Source organism: Muscardinus avellanarius (assembly GCF_963383645.1).
Source record: "Muscardinus avellanarius genome assembly, chromosome: X".
Lineage (NCBI taxonomy): Eukaryota > Metazoa > Chordata > Mammalia > Rodentia > Gliridae > Muscardinus > Muscardinus avellanarius.
The window spans coordinates 122,908,902-122,932,605 of record NC_137792.1 but is presented as its reverse complement, the minus strand read 5'-3'; the positions used below and the strand labels follow the sequence as shown (position 1 = coordinate 122,932,605).

At 33.1% G+C, this 23,704-nt stretch overlaps 1 protein-coding gene across 7 annotated transcripts in view; it reads right to left on the bottom strand.

The window, feature by feature from the left end:
- Positions 1-19,294, bottom strand: part of PCDH11X (protocadherin 11 X-linked) — a gene marked incomplete at both ends in the record, with an annotated part of 600,787 nt that extends 581,493 nt beyond the window's left edge. For 6 of the 7 annotated variants that reach the window (XM_080719417.1, XM_080719418.1, XM_080719419.1 and 3 more), the window contains one exon: positions 18,755-19,294. In XM_080719417.1, the coding sequence (XP_080575543.1) occupies positions 18,755-19,294 (540 nt within the window). The remainder of the gene's footprint in view (positions 1-18,754) is intronic. The other variant, XM_080719423.1, reaches the window with a different exon arrangement.
- Between the last annotated feature and the right edge of the window lie 4,410 nt (positions 19,295-23,704).

Below are 23,704 nucleotides of genomic sequence, written 5' to 3'. Positions count from 1 at the left end.
GCAAGCTGGGAGCTCACACCTGTAATTCCAGTATTTGGGAGGCTGAGTCGGGAAGATCACAGGGTCAAGGCTAGTCTCAGCAACCTAGCAAGACCCTGATTCAAAATAAAATATAAAAGAGATTTAGAGCTCTGGTGTCAATAACCAATTTTAAAAATCTCAGGCAAATCCATGAAGTAAATGAAAATATACAATGTAAAAATAATCATGTTATTATTATAGATATTAGGTTTGCAATACAAATGACTGGGAAAATTATAGAATACAAATTTCATTATGTATTGAATGGTATCAATTATTCTCAAATGAGTATAACAAAGAAAAACTTAAAATACTCTTATACATGTACATGAAGTGTATATTCATGCAGATTAACTAGTCTTCTATGGAAAAGTAGTCAAGCTCTTGGATCTACAACCTAATTCTTACTTTGAAAAAATCCTCAAGAAGTTCTGGAGCTTATTCTGTCTTCCAACTATACTCAAATGGCCTCCAAATGGCTATGGAGGGAGAAATGTGTAGAGGAGAAACTTAATACATTTAACTTCAGAAAACTTTCAGCAATTAAAATCTTGGCCAGAAATCGAATCCCTCCTGTTTTTGTAGGTCAATGTATATGGAAGCAAAGGGCAAATAGTCTGCCTATATTTGAATAATAATGAAAGAAAAGAAAGTCTTTTGTTTCAAAGTGAAGGTATTCTTAATGTGATTATGTTTGTTTTCTATTCCATTTTTAGTGAACAATGTCAGTTTAGAATTCTTTCTCTAATCCACAAACTGAATCTTAACTCTTAAAGACCAAATCATTGTACCATGGTCCCGTTAGAAAACCATTCGAGAAAGCAACACTTAAATAACAATAAATGACCCCCTAGCAGTCATCAAAATAAGCATTTATATTTTACATAAGCATTTATATTTTTTACATACCTATTGACAACTTAATCTAGAAGAGAAAATCCAGTTATTTGTGAAAATGAAATTGCTAACCATGTGAGAATGCACACATATATGGAGTTATTTTTGAAGAAACCAAAAATGATAAAAATCTCTTCCTATTACTCCATAAACACAAACACACAAACTATTATCAGTAAAGACAGAGGCTGATAACTCATACTGGCATCACAAATATGGATGAATCAACTATCATGAAATTGTTGAAACAATCATAATTTGAGGAATGATTAACCACAGTTATATAAAACAATTGTCAATAAACTTTGAAGCAAAGTATGGAAACATTTTGTAATAATTCTTGAGGTTATATTCAAACTTAGTTATGTTTACTTATGGCTTTATATAATTAATATGCTCTTCCATATGATGAAAAAATACAAAATAATTGGTTCACCAAATTCCACAGTTGTCTGGTAATAATAAGCTGATTTGGTAAAATGATACTTTTATATTCATCAATATCCAAATAAGGCTAGTCATTATTTGATAGGATATATAAAATATTATCTCATAGGGGAGTCCATTTTTTTACCCATAACCTTTACACTCGACATACAGAAGAACAGACTTAGCTAAAATAAAATTATTTATAAGATGTGCACAAAACACATAGAAAAAATTGAGAAATTATTCACATTACCCATAATATATGTGTATATATATATATACACATATATTATAGAAAAATATAGCTCATGATGTCTTGTCTAAGCTGAGTACCATGGTGTAAACCTGTAATTCTAGTACTTGGGAAGCTGAGACGGGATAACAGGTTTAAGGCCAGCCTCAGCAATTTCAGAAGACCCTCAATAGCTCAAGGAGATCTTGTTTTAAAATAAAAAATAAAAGGGGTTCAGTGTATAGCTCAGAGGTAGAATGTTCCTGGGTACAATATCCAGTAACAACAGCAGATAGAAATTTAAAAAGAAAGCTTGTCAATCAGGCATGGTGATGCTTGCCTATAATTACAGTACTTGAGAGATTGACACAGGAGGATTGCAGGGTCAAGGCCAATCACAGAAATTTTAGTGAGACCCTGTTTAAAAATTAAAAAGATAAGATGAGGACGAAGTAACAACATAGAGATAAAAAAAGGCCCTTGTGTTCAATACCTAGTAGCGTGCACATACACATATATACACGCACATACAAAAAGTCTTGTCTATTATCTATTTATTAGATGATTTGAAAAATCAGATTTTCAAGATCTAAGGAGATTAATACCTACATTTTATTAATATTGTTTTATTACATGAAATATTTTTGTTTTCTGATCACTCTAGTTAAATAAAAATTACTTTATTATACCAATTAAAAATTTCATCTTAAACATCCTTTGAACTTCTGAGGCAGGACATTAGTCATCTAGATATACGTGAAAACTCATAGCAGGATTTCTGGAAAAAAAGATTTCAGAGAAATGTTGAAAATCCCCCCCAAAAAAAAACTGCAGAAGAATAAGCTATTTTAGAAATTGCATAAGCCAGCCAACAATGTTCCAAGTAAAGACCATATATCCTATAGCCAATTCAGATATTTTTACTTTTCTAGGCTCATGAATATTTTTAGTTAAAGGTACATTCACATATCATTACTATAGTTCCCAAAGTATTAAAAGTGATAGTATGGCCATTGCTATACCTTGAACTTAGAGAGTTCCAGATGGGATTTACAAACTAGAGAAACAGTAAGTTGTATGAGGTGAGATGCCTCTTTGTGGCTGATACCTTTGGAATAATTTTTGTCATGGTCAAATTAAAAGATTCAGATGTGTCTCAAAATAAAATGAAATATGTTAAATATTTAAGTCCTCAAAGCAAAAGCAATGTGAGATCACTAAATAGAAAATGATAAAACATCATTAGATTTTTATTATCTTGTGTATTCAACCATAATAAATGACTTTTATATTTATTTTTATTGAAGATAGTTGAATATCTGGAACTTATTGAATATACATTAGAATGTAACTAAATCTAATTTTATTTTCCAGGTTTTTATATTGATATGCACTCTCCTATTCATCAATGCAGTCATTCAGTGACTTAAAGTATCATTTTCAACTAAATGCAATCTATAAAGTTCTACACTTCTTTATAATTCATTCAATTATGTTTTTAAATTTATGAATTCTTGGATTATTTAGAGTACGATTCTGTTCCTCTATTAACCAATTACTTTATTTTTATTACTGACAAAAAAAGTTTTCTTTGGTCCACTGTCCTTAGGGTTCAAGATGTTTGTTCTGTTATGTTTCCTTAGTGAAACTAAATTTTATTATTATTATTATTATTATTTTGGTGGCACTGGGGTTCCTGGAAGCCCTTCTACCTCCAGGCTACACTTCCAGACCTATTTTTACATTTTTATTTGGAAACAGGGTCTCCTAAACCAGCGCGCGCGGCTGGCTTCGAACCTGCGCGATCCTCCTGTCTCTGCCTCCCAAGCGCGGGGATTACAAGCGTGTGCCACCACGCCCGGCCGAAACTAATTTAAGTAGATGTTTCTAAACAAGTGCTTGTCTTCAGAGAATATCTTGGCCCTTTCATAAACCAGAAAAAATGTTAGCATAAATGAAAGGCTTGCTCTAGCAAAATCTCTTGCTTGGAACATGGTATGTAAAATCTATTTCAGTTAGAATAATTAAAGCTAAAAAATTCCAATATGTTATTTTATAGCTCTTCTACAAAGCCAGCCACAAAAAGACAAACGTGATTGACTTATACGGAGGAGGAGAGGAAAACAAAACAGTTCTCTACATGAAAAAAGAGAAGAAATTTGATTTTTTTAAATGGCATATGAATGAGATGTAAATAAAGCAATTCTGGATGGCAGAAGTAGTATATGAAAAGGTACTCATATTAGTAGCATCACAGTCATATGGAAGGCCAGGGGGGAAGCAGAGACAAATCAAGGTGAGACTTGTTTCCAGAGATAAGCTAAAGAAGGTAAATGGAAAACTTAAAAAAAAAATTGCTCTAGGTCCAGAAGTGATGTGGAGCCAATGGCATTGATTGAGAAACAGAATAATGCTATCATATTTTTCTCTTTATACATACATAAAATATGTATGAAATACTAATTTTAGCTTGTAAAATAAGCTTTATAAAGAATAAAAAGCATAAGAACCTAGAAAAATAGGGAGAAACTCAAGCTATCCAATAAGACCAATAACTGCTGCTTGTAGAACACTTTTTCTTCAAGGCATTTGGCAATTTTAGTGGGTTTTTAAAATTGTATTAATTCTTATCTGTTTATTAGAAAAAGATAAGTTTAGTTTTTATGATATAGGAGAAAAGTTGGGGACACAGGTACTAAGTTTGTAAATTAAAATAGTAGACTCATGTAATACCACTATTGGCACAGGAATTGCTGTTGTCATCAAAATGGTTTTTATTTCTGGCCTCAATGTGATTTTGAAGATAAATGCTGGCAAAAAAAAAAAAAAGTACCACTGCCATAACTGCAGACCTGGTAACAAAACACATGCCATCCATTAACGGGACTGCTGATGAAAGTCGACTAAAAGTAGTTTTGAAGTTTAGAACATTTCTGTAACTTTAAAGACTTAAAATCTTTTCATGCTCTTAATGGCTGCATTACCAATTAAATATAAAATTTTTCATATAAGACATATTTTACTCCTTACTATCATTATTGTAAAAATATACCTCATATACTTCTTGTAGTAGTGAGTATTTTGAAATGCATCTTTCTCTCTCCAGTCTGTACATTAGGCACTCATTAAATATGTGTCAAAAGCAGGTGATTGGAATTAGACTAAAATGTTAGTTACTAGTAAGTTACTGTTATAACTAAGACAACATTTAATAGAACAGCCTGGCATTCTTTAGAGTTTTAATTCATCCCATTGGAGAAGGTCAAGATAATGGACTTCTATATATAAAAAAAGCCAAAAGGTTAGAAATTTTAATGACCAATCTTTATAAAATCCAAGATTAAATGAGATCTCAAGGACAAATATTAATTTAGATAATTCAAAGTACTTCATAATACTTAACTTTTACAATTCTTTGTGTTCCTTTAATAAAACAAAGTTTATACTTAATGCCTTCTCTTATTATATAAATGCCTACTAATTTCTTAGTTCATCTACAAATGTAGAGATGTTACGTGTAGTAATTAGAATACAATACCACTAAAGCATTCTTCCAATGTATATATTTTTATTTTAATTACTAAAAATATGTCTGTTTGTGTGCATTCTATTTTGATACATTAGCTCTCTAATAATGAACATTTGTCATTATGGAAAGAGAACTTTGTAACATATTTACAGAATAAGATCAGTGAAGATATATATGCAATCAAAATATAATTTAATAATTGTTAAGAAAATTAGGTTGTGTTATTTAATTCAATTGAATTCAATATTTGCCTTCCTCCGATAATGTCTAAGTGCATTTGGAAAGTGTTACCTCATCAAAGATCTGATGTTACTAAAATTTAACTTGTGGCCAAAACAATTTATCTAGTATGTTTGTGTTATTTAGTTATTAACTTTCTTATTTGGCTTTATGAAGATGACTGTAATCTGGTAAATGCAAAAGGAGAATGGTAATTTATTCGTAATGTGTTTAAAATTGAGAACTATTTTTCATATCCATTTTATATTTTAGCTAAATATAAATACTTCAAAATCTGGCTTAACTCCACATATCTTGGTAAAAAAAATCAGTATAAGTTTTATTAATTAGATACAAAAATCTAAAAGTTTTCCTCAGAATGGGTTTATTGCTTTTATTGTCACTTTTAATATGAAGTGTCATAATTGATGATAAAAAACATACTCATCCATCATTTTTAATACGAGATTGGATTTTTAATCACTAGATTGTTGTTTTCAAGACAGAATATACTGTTACTGTCAACAGAAAATGATATTTATAAAAATAATTTATGCCAAGCAAATTACCCACATTAGAGCATTGATTATTGTGAATTATTAGCATTGATCAGAATTATGAAATCTAACTAGATCCAAGTAACCAAAACCAATGTTGTAGTTAAAATAATTTTATGCCAAATATTTTGTTTAATTATATTTTATATTAGATATAATATTTTATATTATCTTGTTTAAATATATTCTTAGATTCTTCCCTTTGGCAGGCATAAAGTTAAGCATCAAATTGAAAATTATTATTATTTTTGTGTGTGTGGTACTGGGGGTGGAACCCAGGGGCTTTTCTACCTCTGAGCTATACTCTCAGACCTATTTTATACTTTATTTGGAAACAGGGTCTCACTAGGTTGCTGAAGAGCCTCACTAAGCCGCTGAGGCTGGCTTCGAACCTGTGCGATCCTCCTGTCTCAGCCTCCCAAATGCAAGGATTACAAGCGTGAGCCACCATGCCCAGCCAAATTGGCTATTATTTAGATATGGTTAGCAATGCAATAACAAACCAGTAAGTTTGCACCTAATAATAATAAAATTTAGCAGTGCATCTTACAGTTAGTAACATTAGGTTAAGCAGCATAATGTGACTAAAGTAATCACATATGGTAACACATTTGTTCTTCAAAGTCTCAATTAACAAATTCTAGAATTGAGCTCTTTGAAATATTCAGTATATAGTATTCCATGTGGGGCTATTAATAAGAGGTGTTTTTAACATAGCGGATTAGTACACTATAGATGCTATCCAGGATTCTGATTATAGTAAAAAAAAAAAAAGTCAAAAAGTTACTTGATCTTATTATTATCACACCCATTTAATAAGACGTGACAGTATTAATAATGGTCCATTTATGCAAAGAATAAATTTAATGTTGTTTTTCCACTCTGGAGATACACTTTGATACAATAACCCTAACTTTCAAAGACATGATAGTCGTAAGTATTTGATTTTCCTCTTTTTTGCCCTTCAACACAGATCAAAAAATGGTAATCTGTTGCTGGGCGTGGTGGCGCACGCTTATAATCCCCACGCTTGGGAGGCTGAGACAGGAGGATCACACAGGTTCAAAGCCAGCCTCAGCTACTTAGTGAGGCTCTCAGTAACTTAGAGAGACCCTGTTTCCAAAAAAAGTATAAAATAGGTCTGGGAGCATAGCTTGGAGGTAGAAAGCCTCTGGGTTCCACCCCCAGTACCACACACAAAAAATAAAAATAAAAAAATATGTTAATCTGCACATCACAGAATTCAAATATAAAATCAAAGTATCTTAAAGCTGAAAGTGTGAATTTCTCAGTAAAATTTCACTTTATAGTTAAAAAAAAGAGAAAATAATTGTATTCAACCCTTTCTGAGTCTCTTGGAGGAAAGTAAGCTTTTAAAACAGTTATACACATTGCTATTTATTCTGTCTGTAATAGTATTAATGGATATTTGTTCCATTCTGATGTTACACATCACTTTGAACTATGATTAAGTATGTATTATATCAGAAAAATAAACTTTAGTTGCTATTTTTCTCCACAATGTGTTAATTGATGCCTCACATTCAACAGTTTTAATTAACATTGGTAAACCTAATGATAGATGAAACTTTCACAATTTGGCTTTTTCTCATCACAGATTTCAAAACACATCTAAGTAACTTGAATTTCCCAAGTCCAAGTCTAGCTCTTGATCTCTCGGAAAGATGTTTAATTAAAATAAAAACAAAAGCCAAAAGCCTTGATGATGAGAAGTGGACTCTCCCCTGATTAAGATTTTTCTGAAGTTTATGGAGATTATGAGGCTGGTTTATGGGACGGGCAGAAACAGTTCGCAGACTTAAACAGGATCACTAATCTGGAAAAATAGCTTATTTTCATGTTCCTTTAGCACAAAACATCAGTGTTTCAACAACTTTTAGGCCTCCCTCCACGGAACCAATCAACACACTGTCACTGGTCTAGTATAGGAATTTTCTTGCTGATATCTGCCAAGGAAGATAGAAATCTGAAGCAGAAAAGGAAGATATATGTAATATCATACACAAATCGATCTCCCCTGAGTTCCAAATATAGGGAGAAGCAGGTCTCTGTGGTCTATATACATAGCCCGAGCCAGACTGGGTGCTTGAGGGATATTTGTGTTTGTGAAAATGTTGGCTTCTATATCAATAAACCTAGCATATGAAAAAGCATTTTAAATGACCGGCTATAAGAATAATAAAAATGACAGGTAAAGAGAGAAAGAGACTGTAAATACCTACTCTTGGCCAATACCTCTTTCAAATACTAATATACACTGTATATTATATACATATCTATACACATAATGTATGGATATACACTTGTATATATGAATACCTATAGATTTGTATACAGATATAAAATTTTATATAGTCCAGCTGGGTGTGGGGGTACACGCTTGTAATCCCCGCGCTTGGGAGGCAAAGATAGGAGGATTGTGCAGGTTCAAAGCCAGCCTTGCTGGCTTGAGACCCTGTTTCCAAAAAAAAAAAAAAAAAAAATAGGTCTGAGTCTGGGAGTGTGCCCAGAGGTAGAAGGCTCCTCAGTTCCATCTCCAGTACCACCAAAAAAAAAAAAAAAAGAAAAGAAAAAAGAAAAAGAAAAACCGAAAAAATAATTTTTATATAGTCCAAATCAAGATGAAACTATATTAAGATATCATGAGGCCTTGCTCACTGTAGCATGACTTTACTTGATTTTGTAAGGTGCAACATGAAGAACTTTTAGAAATAAATCATTTTCTTTAGAAAGTAACATGATCTAAGTATCCCAAAATGAATTTTACCAAGGTCCCAAAGATGAATTTTATTTGAACTTTTCTCTCCTCCAAGCAGAATTACTTCCTATTCACTTTATTTTTATTGCAGTTTCTCCTATTTTTCCTTTTACTGTCTTCCTCGCTTATCAAGAACTTTCTGTGACTTCACTCTCAAAGCTGCCTGTCTATGAAATCTGAGAGTCAGCAAATATAGTCATGTTTCTATCATTAGCTAGCCATATGATGATAAGCAAAATACATTACCACAGCACATTCATTTTCCAAATATTTTTGTGGTACTGGAGATTGAACCCAGGGCATTCTATCTCTGAGCTATATGCCCAAACCAATTTTTTTTTGAAACAGGGTCTCACGAAGTTGTAGAGAGCGTCATTAAATTAGGGAGACTGGCCACAAACTTGTGATCCTCCTGTCTCAGTCTCCCAAGAACTAGAGTTACAGGTATATACCACCAGCTGGACTCCAAATATTTTAAATGTTGAATAATAGCACCTGAACTTTTTATATCAAAGCATACATAAAGGAATGAAACAATATAATCTAAACTAAATATTTAGATGGTAATCAGTTTTAGAAATAAATATTGTCAGTCCTTATGCCTTAAGAAATCTTGATGCATTTATTTATTTATTTATTTATTTATTTATTTTTTAGAAAGGCAGACTGCCACGTGCAGCACCTCATTTGGATGTGTCTAGAGTCTTGGAAGCTTGACTACCTACCCTACGTTCTCCTACAAATGGACCTTGAGAGCTTGTTTGGAGGTTCTAGCAGGGGAGCACAGCTACTCGTATACCCTTGACTGAAGACCGGTCCTCCTCTATTCGGGGAAGGTCATCCTCTTCGACCGAGCTTGCAGCTTCCGGAGGGACGCACATGGAGAGGTGAGGGAGGAAGGGGACACCCGTCTAGCCGGCCAGATCAGCCTAATCAACCCTGGCGATCAATGGGGTGACAGATGTTGCAGCCAGATCGCCCCCACATCCAGAAATCTTGATGCATTTGGTAAAATATAAAATTGTCAATAGTGGGACCTCTTTATCTATAAATTGACCTAATTTTCCCTAGAATTTCTCCTCACACATCTGCTCCCTTTCCTATTTGAACTTTTCATATACATTTTATATTACCCTAGTTAGAATAAACTGTGATTTTTCTATTCTTGTCTATTCCGCAAAAGTAGAGCAAATTGATATTAATTAAATTCTCATTATATTTTTCAGTATGGAGGGTTGTTTAAAAGAAATTATTGTGGTTGTCCTACTTATTTGAAATTGGAAAATTGACTAAAGTTTATGGATGAATTAAAACATGCTTCTTTTCATTCTTTCTTTTTCTTTTACCTTCCTTTCTCACAGCATACTTGCCACTTTCATGATGGGGTCTTTTTGCAAGTCAAAGTTCATTCCATTATTGTAACCCTTGCCATGGCCCTCTGCATGCCTGGGGCTATGCTTTGTGGTTCATTCTCATTATTTTTAATAAGCACTCAAAATTATATTTGTCCATGAGGCCATACAGATATCCAGGTGCTTTAGGTACATCATATAGTTTCTTTAGTCTTCTCACACATTCTAAAGCAGAAACTTTAGAACATCTCTATTTCTACAACTTATCTAAAAACCTCTAGTGAGCCTGTGCTTTTGTCATTTGTTGACAATCTTTCAAAGTTAGAATGAAAGCACTATTTAACAAAGCTGAAATTGTACCAAAAGGTGTATTTGCTCTATGTGATTTTTTTAAGCAGCTTTTAGAATAAATCAGAAACTTCTTGGAACTTCATTATGCTGTCCTGAGAGAGAAATGACAAAATTATTCCCTGAGTAAAACATGCATTTTAAAAGAAGACATTTGTCAGAATGGTGGGTGGAGATGACTGTTTTCTGATACTTGGTTTCAAATTACTCAGGTCCCATTTTGATTTTACCTGTTAGTTATATTTTCCAAATAAGTTATTTTTATTTAGGCTTTGCTGTTCAGTATGGTAATCATGAAACATTTCTGGCTATTCAACTTAAAATTGTATTAAATTAAAAATTCAGTTCCTTAGTAGCACTAGATATACTTCAAGTAATCAATAGCCACATGGTATTGGTGGCTACAGTCTTGAATATCACAGATTAGAGAATGTTCATTATTGAAAAAAGTTAGACAGCATTGCTTTATAGGCAGTAGCCATTCTGCTACATAATTAATGATTTCAACTGATAAGTTTCATATTTCTAAGTAATCAAATGTTTTAACATATCTCCAAAAGTATTTTATGCTGGCATATCAAATCTATACTTATTGCTTACTTATTCTTACCAATTCTGCCCATGTAATAATTATACCATTATGCATATATTACAATTAAGAAAATTAAATGTCAGAAATATTAAGCTAGAGGCAGCATATTTAGTAAGAAGTGTGCACAAAGTTATGATCTGTATCCTCCTGACTGCATAGATTTTACATTTTATACCATGAGAGGATGTCATTGTAGGGACCTCACCTAAAAATGTATACTTATAAGTCATCTAACCATTCTATTTACACTTCATATATTCAAATATATCTGTATTTCACTTGAACTCACTCAAAAAATCTATAGTCTTTGATTTGCAAAAGTATTTGTATGGCTTGAATATGAAGTGCCACCAAAGACTCATGTTTTGAAGGCTTCATCACCACTGCAACAATGTTTAGGAAATGATTGGCTCACAAGGCCTTTAGCCTCATCAGTGGATTCAATCATTTGATGAATTAATACTTAGAATGGACTCTTTGGAGAAGATGGAAACTGTAGGTGGGACCTAATTGGAGGAAGCACATCACTAGGGACATGCCTTGTGCCAGTCCCCTTTCTCCTCTACCCCTTGTTCTTGCTGCCATGAACTGAGTAGCTTTCCTCTGCTACACCCTTCTACCTTAATGTTTTGATGTTCTACCATACCCCAGGCCCAGAAAAATGGAGTCAGAAGATCATGGATGAAACCTCTAAATTTGGGAGCCAAAATAAAATAAATTCTTCCTCTTCTCAGTTGTTTTTGTTGGGTATTTTGGTCACAACAATAAAATCTAACAGATATGGTATTTATAAACATACAGTACACAAGCACATATATGTGTGTGTGTGTGTGTGTGTGTATGTGTGTGTGTAAGCTTTATAACATCAATATCAGTTGAGCAGTTTCATTACATTATATATTCCCAAGGGCAAAAACTTCAGATAGTATACATTAGAATATCATATTGATGTGTAATTTTAAATATTTTCACATTAGTCATAATATCAATCATAGTTTGGCAATGTATAAAAAGGTTTATAATTCTTGAAAATTTATATATTTTTCTAAGACCAGTCAAGTACATTATCCACTTTTGTATATCCAAAACTAAGTTTTCTATTATTTTATATACCTTATAGGTAGTTAAAACATATTTTCCCTTTCACATTGTAAATGTGAGCTTTCTACACATATTTCAAAGAATATCAAATATCACCATCTATTATTCTCTTTGTCTTCACTTCTGATACAAATCAAGCCAAAACTGAAACTTTTTGTTAAAAAGGTCTACTGAACTTACCTTTTTATAGCAAATGAATACTGTATATCTTCAAATAATTGAAACAAACTTAATTTTAACATTAACATCACATCTGCTTGATTTTAATTTTACTTACTTTACTAATTCAGAAGGTTACAGATCATGCCTTAATTTGAAATCATCATGAAAATGTTTATCATTAGTACATGTGTTCAAAAGTATATTCAAAATGTCAGATTCACTGTTCTGATAAATTTTTTATCTTTTCAGATGGCAAGATACTTCTTTCTTTCTTTCTCTCTTTCTTTCTTTTTTTGCAGGTCTGGGGATGGAACCATGGGCTTTGGACCTCTGAGCTATACTCCCTGCCCTATTTTTATTATTTATTTTGAAACATGGTCTCAGTAAGTTATGGAGTTCCTCACAAAGAAACTGAGGCTATCCCCGAACCACAATCCTTTGGTCTCAGACTCTCAAATGCTGGGATTACAAGTGTGCACCACCACACCATTCTTAATGTTTGTTTTGGTGAAGTTTTTTGGCTGTCATGACTAGAAATATTAAAAAGTAAGCTATTAAACCAGCTACAGCTTTGTAGTAATGGAGCTGAGCTCCTTATCTAAACACATGTAAAAAGAAATATAGATGTTTGAGAATGAATATAACACACATTGGAGGGAGAAGAAAATGGCAACTGTGGGACGTAGCACATCTCAGTAGCTGTAAGAAACAAAAACTAACTATGGAGAAAGCAGCTCCCTGACAAGAAAGAAAAGCAGTGAAGATATTCATAAACAAAAGCACAGAAAAGGAAACCATGGCAGAAGAAAATTTAACACTCAGAATACAGGAACCATAGCAAAGAGCCCAAGTACACGACTGACCTGGTGTTATAGCCAGCATTATCTTGGCCTTAACCGTGACTGCCTATTCTGCACCACTAAGAAATTCCCATTAATGCCACCATAACAGCAAGTAAAAGGTACCCCAGAGCAACTCAGTTTTGACAATATACAGGTAAAATAACAGTGGATTAATACTAGATAGAGTCTTTAAGGTTAATATCAAAGTGTGAGAAATAGCTGGAACCATCTCTCCCAATTGCAATATGGAACAGCATTTATCAACAACGACTCACACACAAAATGAAAGAAGATGCTAAGACAACAGAGATACAAACCTGAGAAATCTGACAACATGAGGAAGAGTGAGGAAATAAGAGAACTCATGAATACTGACTTACAAGAAATGCAAGAAGGAGAATTCCAAATTCTGATCTTGAATATGATGAAAGGCCTCACAGTATGTGTACAGAAAATGAAAGAGAAAATTGAGATGTTGAGAAAGAATCAGAAAGAGGCCTAGAATGAAATGAAAGAGTCAATAATGAAAGGACAGCAATAGAAAGAAAGTCTGAAAGATTAGATGAAATGCAAAAGAGAATATCACTGTTAGAAGACAGTTCATTCAAAACCTAAACCATAGTCAAGAGTATACAGAAGATATTACAATAACAGAACCTAAATACACAATAACTATGGGACAATAGGAAAGGTCCTAACATATAGATAAAAGGCAATGAAGAAGGGATAAAGGAACATACCAAGAGTATCTGTTATCTCTTCAGAAAAATAATTTCAGAGAATTTTTCCAAACATGGAAAGAGACTTGAAAATACATATACTGGGGACATAGAGAGCACCATTAAGACAAGATCAGAGGAAGACCTCCCCACACACCATGTGATAATCAAAATGACCAATATAGAGGCTAAGGAAAGAATCTTAAAAGGAGTGAGAGCAAACGAACAATAAAAATCAATAAAAATCACTCCAAATTTTACAACGGAAGTCATGAATGCCAGAAGAGTCTGGTATGATGTAATTCAGACTCTGGAAGAAAATAACTTCCAACCCAAACTGCTATATCCAACAAAGTTATTCAAAATTACTGAAGAAATAAAAGTGTTTCAAGATAAGCAGGATCTCAAAATATTCATGAATACTAAGCCAGCAGTAGAGAAAATTCTTAAGGAAATAAATCCTAAAGAAAGAAAAAGAAGCAAATTTCAGAAACAGAGAAGAAATTAATTGAATCAGTGGGGAAACTAAGCAAAGAAAAATATTTATCAAACAGATTATAGAACTAAAATTTACAGGAAACAAAAATCATATCTTAATATCACTGAACATCAAAGGACTTAACTCACCAATTAAAAACATAGACTGAAAATGTGGATTAAAAATATAATCCAGATATATGAGGCTTACAAGAAACTCATTATACAAAAATATTTATAGACTAAAAATGAAACAATGGTAAAAATATATCATGCCAATTGAGACTAGAAATGAACAGGGGTAGCAATGCTGATATCCAATAAAACAGACTTTAAGCTAAAACACATCAGAAGAGACAAAATAGGGCACTTCCTTTACCTTAAAGGAACAATTCAGGAAGAAGATATAATAATAGTAAATGTTTATGCCTCAAATGTGGGTGTACCCACATTTGTAAAATAAATCCTTCAGGACATCATATCTTAAAAAGACCCAAATACAATAATATTGAGAGACTTCAAAACACCACTCACACCACTAGATCAATCTTCAAGGTAAAAGATGAGTAAAACCTCTTTAGAACTAAAGAAAACTATAAACTAAATGGACCTAATAGATATATACAGAATATTTCAACCAGGAACAGCAGGATACTCAGCTGCCCATGGAATCTTCTCCAAAATACATCACATCCTGGGCCACAAAGCAAGCAGCAGCAAATTCAAAAGGTATAATATGATTCCATACACCTTTGCAGATCACAATGGAATAAAAGCAGAAATCAACAACAGGGAGACCAAAAGAAACTATTTAAATACATGGATTGAATAACACACTATTGAATGAGGGGTGAGTAAGATCATAAATAAGGGGAGAAATAAATTCCTGGAAATAAATGAAAATTCAGGCACAACATACAAAAATCTTGGGATACTTTGAAGGCGGTGTTAAGAGGAACAATTATAGCATTGAGTGCCCACAAAAGAACAGAGAGTTGCTAAGTAAACAGCCTAATGATACATCTCAAGGACATAGGAAAACAATAATAACCTAATTCCAAAGCCAGCAGAAGGCAGGAAATAATTAAAATCAGAGCATAAATAAATGAAATAGGGAAAAAATAACAATATAAATTATCAACAAAACAAAAAGATGGTTCTTTTAAAAGATTAAAAAGATTGACAAACCCCTGGCCAACCTAAAAAAAATGAGATTATCAACTCAAATAATTAAAATTAGAAATTGAAAAGGAGACATCTCCACAGACAGTGGGGAAATTCTAATGATTATCAGAAACTATTTTGAAAATTTATACTCCAATCAACTGGAAAACATGGAAAAAATTTATAGATTTCTAAGAACATATCACCTACATAAATTGAACAAGAAGACATAGCAAGCCTAAACCAATAGCTAACAAAAAATAGAAATAGCAGTAAAAATCCTGCCATCAAAGACAAGCCCAGGCCCAGATGGGTTTCCAGATGAATATTACAAAACATTCAGAGAAGAACTAATCCCAATACTTCACAACTTGTTCAAGGAAACTGAAAGAGATGGAATTTTTCCAAACTCCTTCTATGAGGCCAGTATCACATTGATATCAAAACCAAATAAAGATACCTCAAAAAAAAGAAAACTACAGGCCAATATCTTTGATGAATATATATGCAAAAATTCTAAACAAAATACTAGCTGTACACATTCAAGGCCATATCAAGAGAATTGTACACCATGACCATGTTGGTTTCATCCCTGAAAAGGCAGATTCAACATACAGAAATCAATACATGGTATTCACCACACAAATAGAACTGAGAACAAAAACCACATGATCATATCAATAGATGCTGAAAACGCATTTTCCTAAATCCAACACCCATTCATGTTAAAAATCACTGCAGAAAATTGGAATAGAAGGAACTTTTCTCAACATCATTAAAGCAATATACAATAAACCAAAAGCCAACATTATATTAAATGGGAAACAACTTCGAGAATTCTCTCTGAAATCAAGAACAAGACAAGGATGACCACTATCCCCACTCCTTTTCAATATAGACCTCGAAACTCTTGCCACAGCAAAAAGACAAAAGAAAGATATCAAAGGAATTCAAATAGGAAAAAGAACTAAAATTATCTGTGTTTGCAGATGACATGATCCTATAACTAGAAGACCCAACCAAAGAACTCAAACAAAAGACTACTGGAGCTGATTAACCAATTCAGCAAAGTTTCAGGATAAAAAAATTAACACAGAGAAATCAGTTGCTTTTCTATATGCCAACAATGAATCTACGAAGAGAGAAATAAAAAAAAAAATAATTCCATTCACAATCATCTCAAAACAAATAAAATACCCAGGAATAAACCTAACCAAAGATGTAAAAGACCTCTACAATGAAAACTATAAAACATTAAAAAAAGAAGTTGAATAAAACCTTGGAAGATGGAAAGATCTCCCGTGTTCATGGGTAGGCAGAATAAATATCATCAAAATGGCCATTCTACCAAAAGTGATCTATAGATTCAATGCAATTCCTATCAAAATACCAACAACATTCTTCATGACCTAGAAAAATCAGTCAAGCATTTCATATGGAGAAACAAAAGACCCAGAATAGTCAAACAATTCTCAGCAATAAGAACCATGCAGGAGGCATCACAATCCCTGACTTCAAATTATACTATAGAGCAGTATTAGTTAAAACAGCATGGTATTGGCACAATAACAGGCACATAGGCCAATGAAATAGAATAGAAGATACAGAAACAAACCCGCACACTTATAATCAATTGGCAAAGGGGCCAAATTCATATGCTGGAGAAAAGTCAGCCTTTTCAACAAACGGTGCTAGAAGAACTGGCTATCCATTTATAGAAAAAGGCAAGTAAATTCTTAACTCTCACCGTACACAGGAATCAACTTGACGTGGATCAAGATCTGGAATTCCGACAAAAGACTCTGAAGTTATTAGAGGAGGGCATAGGTTCAACACTCCAACATATAAGCACAGGTAGTAACTTCCTCAACAAGGCCTCCAAAGTACAGGGAATTAAAACAAGAATTAACAAGTAGGATGGCATCAAACTAAAAATTCCTGCTCATCAAAGGAAGCCATCAAAAGTCTAAAGAGAAAGCCTACACAATGGGAGAAGAGCTTTACCAGCTACCACTCTGATCCAGGGCTAATATCCAGAATATACAAAGAGCTCTATACTAGCAAAACAAATAACCCAGTCAAGAAATGGGCAACTGAATTGAATAGACACTCCACAGAAGAAGAGATACAAATGGCCAATAGATGCACAAAAAGTTATTCTTCATCATTAGTGATCAGGCGATGCAAATCACAACTACACTGAGATACCATGTAACCCCAATTAGAGTGACAAGCATAAAGAAGTCAAATAGCAACAAATGCTGGTGAGGATGTGGGGAAAGAGGACGTCTTTTACACTGTTGGTGGGAGTGCAAATTAGGTCAGCCATTATGGAGATCAGTGCGGAGATTTCTTAGAAAACCAGGAATAGATCCACCATATGATCTGGCTACACCACTCCTAGGTATCTTTCCAAAAGGGTTGAAATCTTAGAACTACAGTAACATATGCATACCCATGTTCATAGCAGCACAATTTGCAATAGCCAAACTATGGAACCAACTTAGGTCTCCATCAACAGATGGCTGGATTGCAAAATTATGCGAAATACACACACTGGAATTCTACTCAGCAATAAATAACAAAATGTCATTCCCAAGAAGATGGAATGACCTGGAGAACATTATGTTAAGTGAGATTAGCTGAGCACAGAAAGAGAAGGGACATATGTTTTCTCTAATATGCTCAAGTTAGGGAGTATTAGGGATACCAGAGGGACTCCAGATAACTGAGGGGAAACCTCAGCAACACCAGGAAGGAAGGATAGGGGAGCAAGGAGGCTGAGGTTGATTAATGTAAAAGCTACATTCTAATATGTGTACACATGTGAATATAACATTGTTAACCTGGATACTTTGTGTTTGGGAGAGAGTGAAAAGGGGAAGCGGGAGAAGGGCACCAAGTACTGTGTGAATATATGCCATTGTCAACATGATCCACCTTATGATGTGAGAATATAGTGCACCAATAAAAACGCTCATAAATCCTATGTACTTGCAAAAATACGTTGTTGAATTTTCTGTAGTATACTCTGCTTAAACTTTGATAACCGGAGGTGATGACTTACTCAAAATCTGTAGTACACCAATATTCTTTTGCTTATTTTTAAAAATAAGATACTGCCAGCGAAGCATAATTCTAGTACTTGGGAGCCTGAGATAGTGGGATTGCAGGTATGAAGCCAGTCTCCGCAATTCAACTATAATGTTTCAAAAATTTAAAAGGGCTAGATGTGTGTATCCAAGATTGTATGTCCCTGGGTTCGATCTCCTGGTATCAAAAGATAAAATGAAATAAAAAATAATATTTTCAACAAAGTAGTTTAAAAACGCACCTTAATTAGTTGATAGTTTTGAACTCCATTTATTCCGATGTCAGGATCTATGGCAGCTGGGAGAGAATACCGAGAGTTTATAGCCGAGTTCTCTGGAATTGATATGTTGATAACTGTTGCTGGGAATAACGGTGCATTATCATTTATATCTTCTATCAGAAAACGTATCTTAACCAGTCGAAATATTTCATCCGGCAAAACAGCAACCTCTACTTCGTAAAAGCAATGAGCATCCATCATTGAACCGGCACATAATTTCTCCCGATCGATGCGAGCTCCAGTCGTGAAGATTTCTCCAGTACCCTCTTCAATCCGAATAAGTGGTACATCCCCTGTCTTGTACACTAGCTTGAACTGCATAGGGGAAGTTAAGGACTTGTCGGGAATGAGCGACAAGTTGAGGTCTTTCAACAAGTCGCCTATCAAGACGTTTTCTGGCATTTCTTCCCGGACGGTGTAGTTTTTCTCCTGGGCGCCAGACTGAAACACGACGCATGCTAACAGGACCGCAAATATATACGTCCCGGACAACAAGTCCATACCAGGCAGGGTTGCAATGGTTTTCTTTTTCACCCCCTCAGAGCACTAAGAAAAAGACAGAGGAGGGAGAGAGGGAGAGGGAGGGAGGAAGGGAGGGAGGGAGGGAGGGAGGGAGAGAGAGGGAGAGAGGGAGAGAGAGAGAGAGAGAGAGAAAGAGAGAGAAAGAGAAGAAAAAGAAATTATTAGGAAGCCAACCATAAACATGCATGTTAACTAAATGCTCAATGCTCAATTTTAAATTAAATACAATATTAGCACAATAGGCACAAATTAATGTTGAATTTTAATAAAATATTATGCATTTTATATTAAAAGAAAGATAAATGAAGGGAGATACCTACAGTGATTAAAAACAACAGGGTGTTTATAAAGTGTCTATTATGAATATACATGTAGAAAATAATATTTTTAACATGCCAAGATAGTTAAAAGCAATAAAAGTAATAGAAATACTTAATTCAATAGTTCAAGAAAGTAAAATGATATTGTTTCCCAATGATAAAGAATTATTTTTCCTTTTATAGCATGGGTTTCAAGTGTGATTATTCTATTGGCAATGAAAATTTTATACAGTATCTATATCTTCATCTTCAGTTATGGACACTGAAATGTAAAAGTTGATCTGGAAAAAAATAGGCAAAATGATGCCATGAAAAGGATTCAGGAGGTTTCAATTTCAAGGATAAAATCCCTCTGGGAGAGAAAAGAAGCTGACATGACTAATGTATAAACATGGAAACATCTCTCATATAAAAATAAATTCAAGCTTTATTTCATTAGATGAGCAAAGCAAGAACAGGTATGAATTTCAGGGAAGCAACTTTCAGCTCAAAATAAAAATCTGCTTATTACAGCATTCTGGGGAAAGATTCATCAGGGGATAGTGAATCCCATACATTTAGAGGTACTAATATGACACAGAAGCTGGGCCATCAGTTTCACTCTACACGTTGAGTTTAGATCTATAGATTTGGTAGACGACTTCTAAGAGCTCAATGGGAGAACTAACTAGAAGATATCCCAACTCTGGGAATTCATGTTTTTAGGTTGCAGAAAATAGCCCATATGAAAATGAAATTTCTCATCCACAGCTGACATAGAAATTGGCCAACTATAAAGAACAGCTTGACTAGGGTTTAAAAATAAGAAAAGCATTGTTTTGTATATTTCAAAATTGCTAAGAGAGTAGTTTAACATTCTCACCACACAAAAAATGTTAGGGACATGACAGATATATCCATCAGCTTGACTGAATCTTTTTATTTATCTAACATTGATCAAAACTTCATACTATGTCCATAAACATGCAAAATTAGTTTTTATCAGTTAAAATGAATACATGTTTTTAAAAGATAAAGCATTGGCAAACATTTTGCTGAGTGAAAGGCGCATCAAAAAACAGTATCTATGATTGTTTTTTATACCTAACTTATTATTTTTCACTCATTGAATTCTTTCCAATTATTTATTCACATATTCTTCTGATGAAATGCCATAGTTTTGATTCCTTTATAACTGCCAACTTTTTCTTCGGTTTCCTTTCTTATTTCTCAAATCCTATTTTAATTTTATTTACATGACATAGTATCAATTTAAGATATAAAACATATTTTAATCTTTAGTATCACAAAGCATTCTAGTGTGCTCTTGGGTGTTTTTGGTAGATAATATGTAAACACAAAATAATATTTGTGTCACACTGCACTAAGCCCTAACAAATGTTATATTTTCTTAACTAAAGAAGAATTAATGAAGCCTTGAAGGCTCTCAGAAATTCTGAAAGATCAGTGGACAGATGGTCACTTAAAATCCCATTACAGAAGAGTATTAATGTATGTAGGTATCTAATTAAGGAAGTTTTCAGTATTCATTGGTAATCAATAACATTAACAAAGTTTTAGTAATGGTTTTAAAAACAGGAGGACTTATGATATAAATAACTTGCTATGGATATTGTGATCTGATTATACCAGTGTATTATAGTAAATTGTGGATAGCTAAACATCTGCATTTTAAAAATATGCATATGCAAATGTTGAACAACAAAAATGGAAAGAATAAATCTTCCTATCTGCAATCAGTAATGGAATAAATGCATATGTTGCAACAATTGAGATAACTTAGTTCATGAAGAGAAATAAGAGCTGAACTAAATAAACTTCAAACTTCTCATTTTATAAATTCTGATCACTGAATTTGAAAAATACTTATTATGGGTTTGACCAGCTTCCTGTGTTGATCACCTGATGTAATTTATCAAACAAAATATAATGGTGATAAACACTAACGAAGACATTCTTTATCCTGGTAAACAACAAAAAGATTGTTGTCTATATTATATTTTTAGCATCATTGGCTCAGTGATGAGCACAGGGACTACATAATATAGAAACCTGCTCCAGATTTGGTCTCTTGTGAATTAGTAGTCTTGCATTCTATTGTGAGTATAGCATTTTTAAATACCCCATTAATACTATGAGTTAACATGCAAACGTGTTTTCCTATACTCTATGAATATAGGGCATCTAAAAAATTTGAGTGTCTGTGTGTGAATTTATAAATACCATGCAAACATAAGTAAAATTAAAAACTGGGCAGTGACAGAATTAAAACTACCACTCTATTGTTATCTTACCCATAGGTATTAACATATCATTACAACTGGCAGAAGAATACTACAGACTATTTTTAAAAACACTGTATGCATGTTGCAATACATCTACACAAAAATAGAATTAAGACAGTGACCTAATTCTGAGAAGTCCCCTTTTCCCAGTCCGTTCTATATCTGTTCTACTCTACCTTGAATACCATCATCAAATTTTAAAAAAAAGTTTTAAAATGTATTTCATCACTTGAAATTCATACAGAGGTTTTAAAAATCAAGATAAAACATTGGAGGAATATATAATTTCTGAAGCCGATGTAGATACACATCTGACTAACCTAAAAGACATTTATTCTCTACTTAGTAATTAGTCTCAAGTGATTTGAATTCATGAAGTCTTCCAACAAATATTTAGTAATCAATTATTCTATGCCAAACACTATTGTAGGCACTAAGAGACTATCAGTGGAGTCAAACATATAATACCTGTCCTCTTAGATATTATATTTGATAATGTAAATATCACAGCATATCCTTAAGTGTTCAATAACCACATAATTAAGTCAATCCTGTTTCTACTGGGATGTGAAAATGCATACTTAAATAATCAATTTTCAGATTTTGATCCCAACTTTTCTATTTACCACTAGAAATTTTATTTTTATTTTTGCCATTAAATCAGATTTCCTTGAAAATGCTGAGTTTGATTCTTAGAATGACCAGTACAGAAATTTAGCTACTAAATATGGAGATATTCACTGTTTAGTTTTATGGAAGCATGATAAATGTAACTAAGATATTTAGGGAGAATATGCCCACTTACATACCTTTTCTTGGGTCTAATTTTTCCTTCTCTTCTTAAAAAAAGATAAGATATACAGATTTTTTCCTTCCACTTCCCTCACAAATGAGTCTTACTATAGACTAAGGTGAGTTTGGAAATTGAAAATAGATACAGAAAATTAACAACTCCTACAAGTTCTAGTAGTGATTTTGCTATTTTATTAATGACCCTTTTTGGCAATATGTAGTAGCTGAGTAGGAAATAGAGGAACAGAATCCTGAAAGCCAGAAATAGCAAAAGAAGAAATAAAAGTATATGCTACCATGTCCAACTCATACTTGACCATTTAAATGGCATGTTTTAAGGCACAATTTCCTTGATGTTCTTGGTATATTTTATATTTTCCTTAATTACAGTGCTGATTTTACTTATGGCATATTTGAATTGATTCTACGTGAGTGGTTTATATGCTACAATAACAAGTTAAAATAGCACAAATATAAGTATTACGTGAAAATAAGATATATCTATATGCTGCCCATTATCCAAACTCCTCTTGAAACCCATCATAATAAATATTTTAATGTCTCAAGGGGTAAAAAAGAAAAACACCATTTTCATGATGTAAAATATAATCACTTCTGTTTTTTTTTTTTTTCTCATGCTCAGGTAATTTTTCCCATTCTTGGTAAACAATAGGGTAGTTCTCAAGGTTAACAGGAAAGAAACTAGAACATCATAAGAAAAGTACCCAAATAATATTAAATGCTGCTGAGGATGTGGGGAAATATGGATTCTTAGATATTGTTGTTAGGACCATAAATTAGTACAACCACTTTCAAGAGCAGTATTGACGTTACTCAAAAGAGTAATTATGGAATCACCATTTGACCCAGCTATACCACTTCTCCGTATATTTCTAAAAGAATTAAAGTCAGAATATTATAGTGATGCATGCATAGCCTCATTTATAAGCAGCACAATTCACAGTAATAGTTATGTGTCAATATAGGTATCT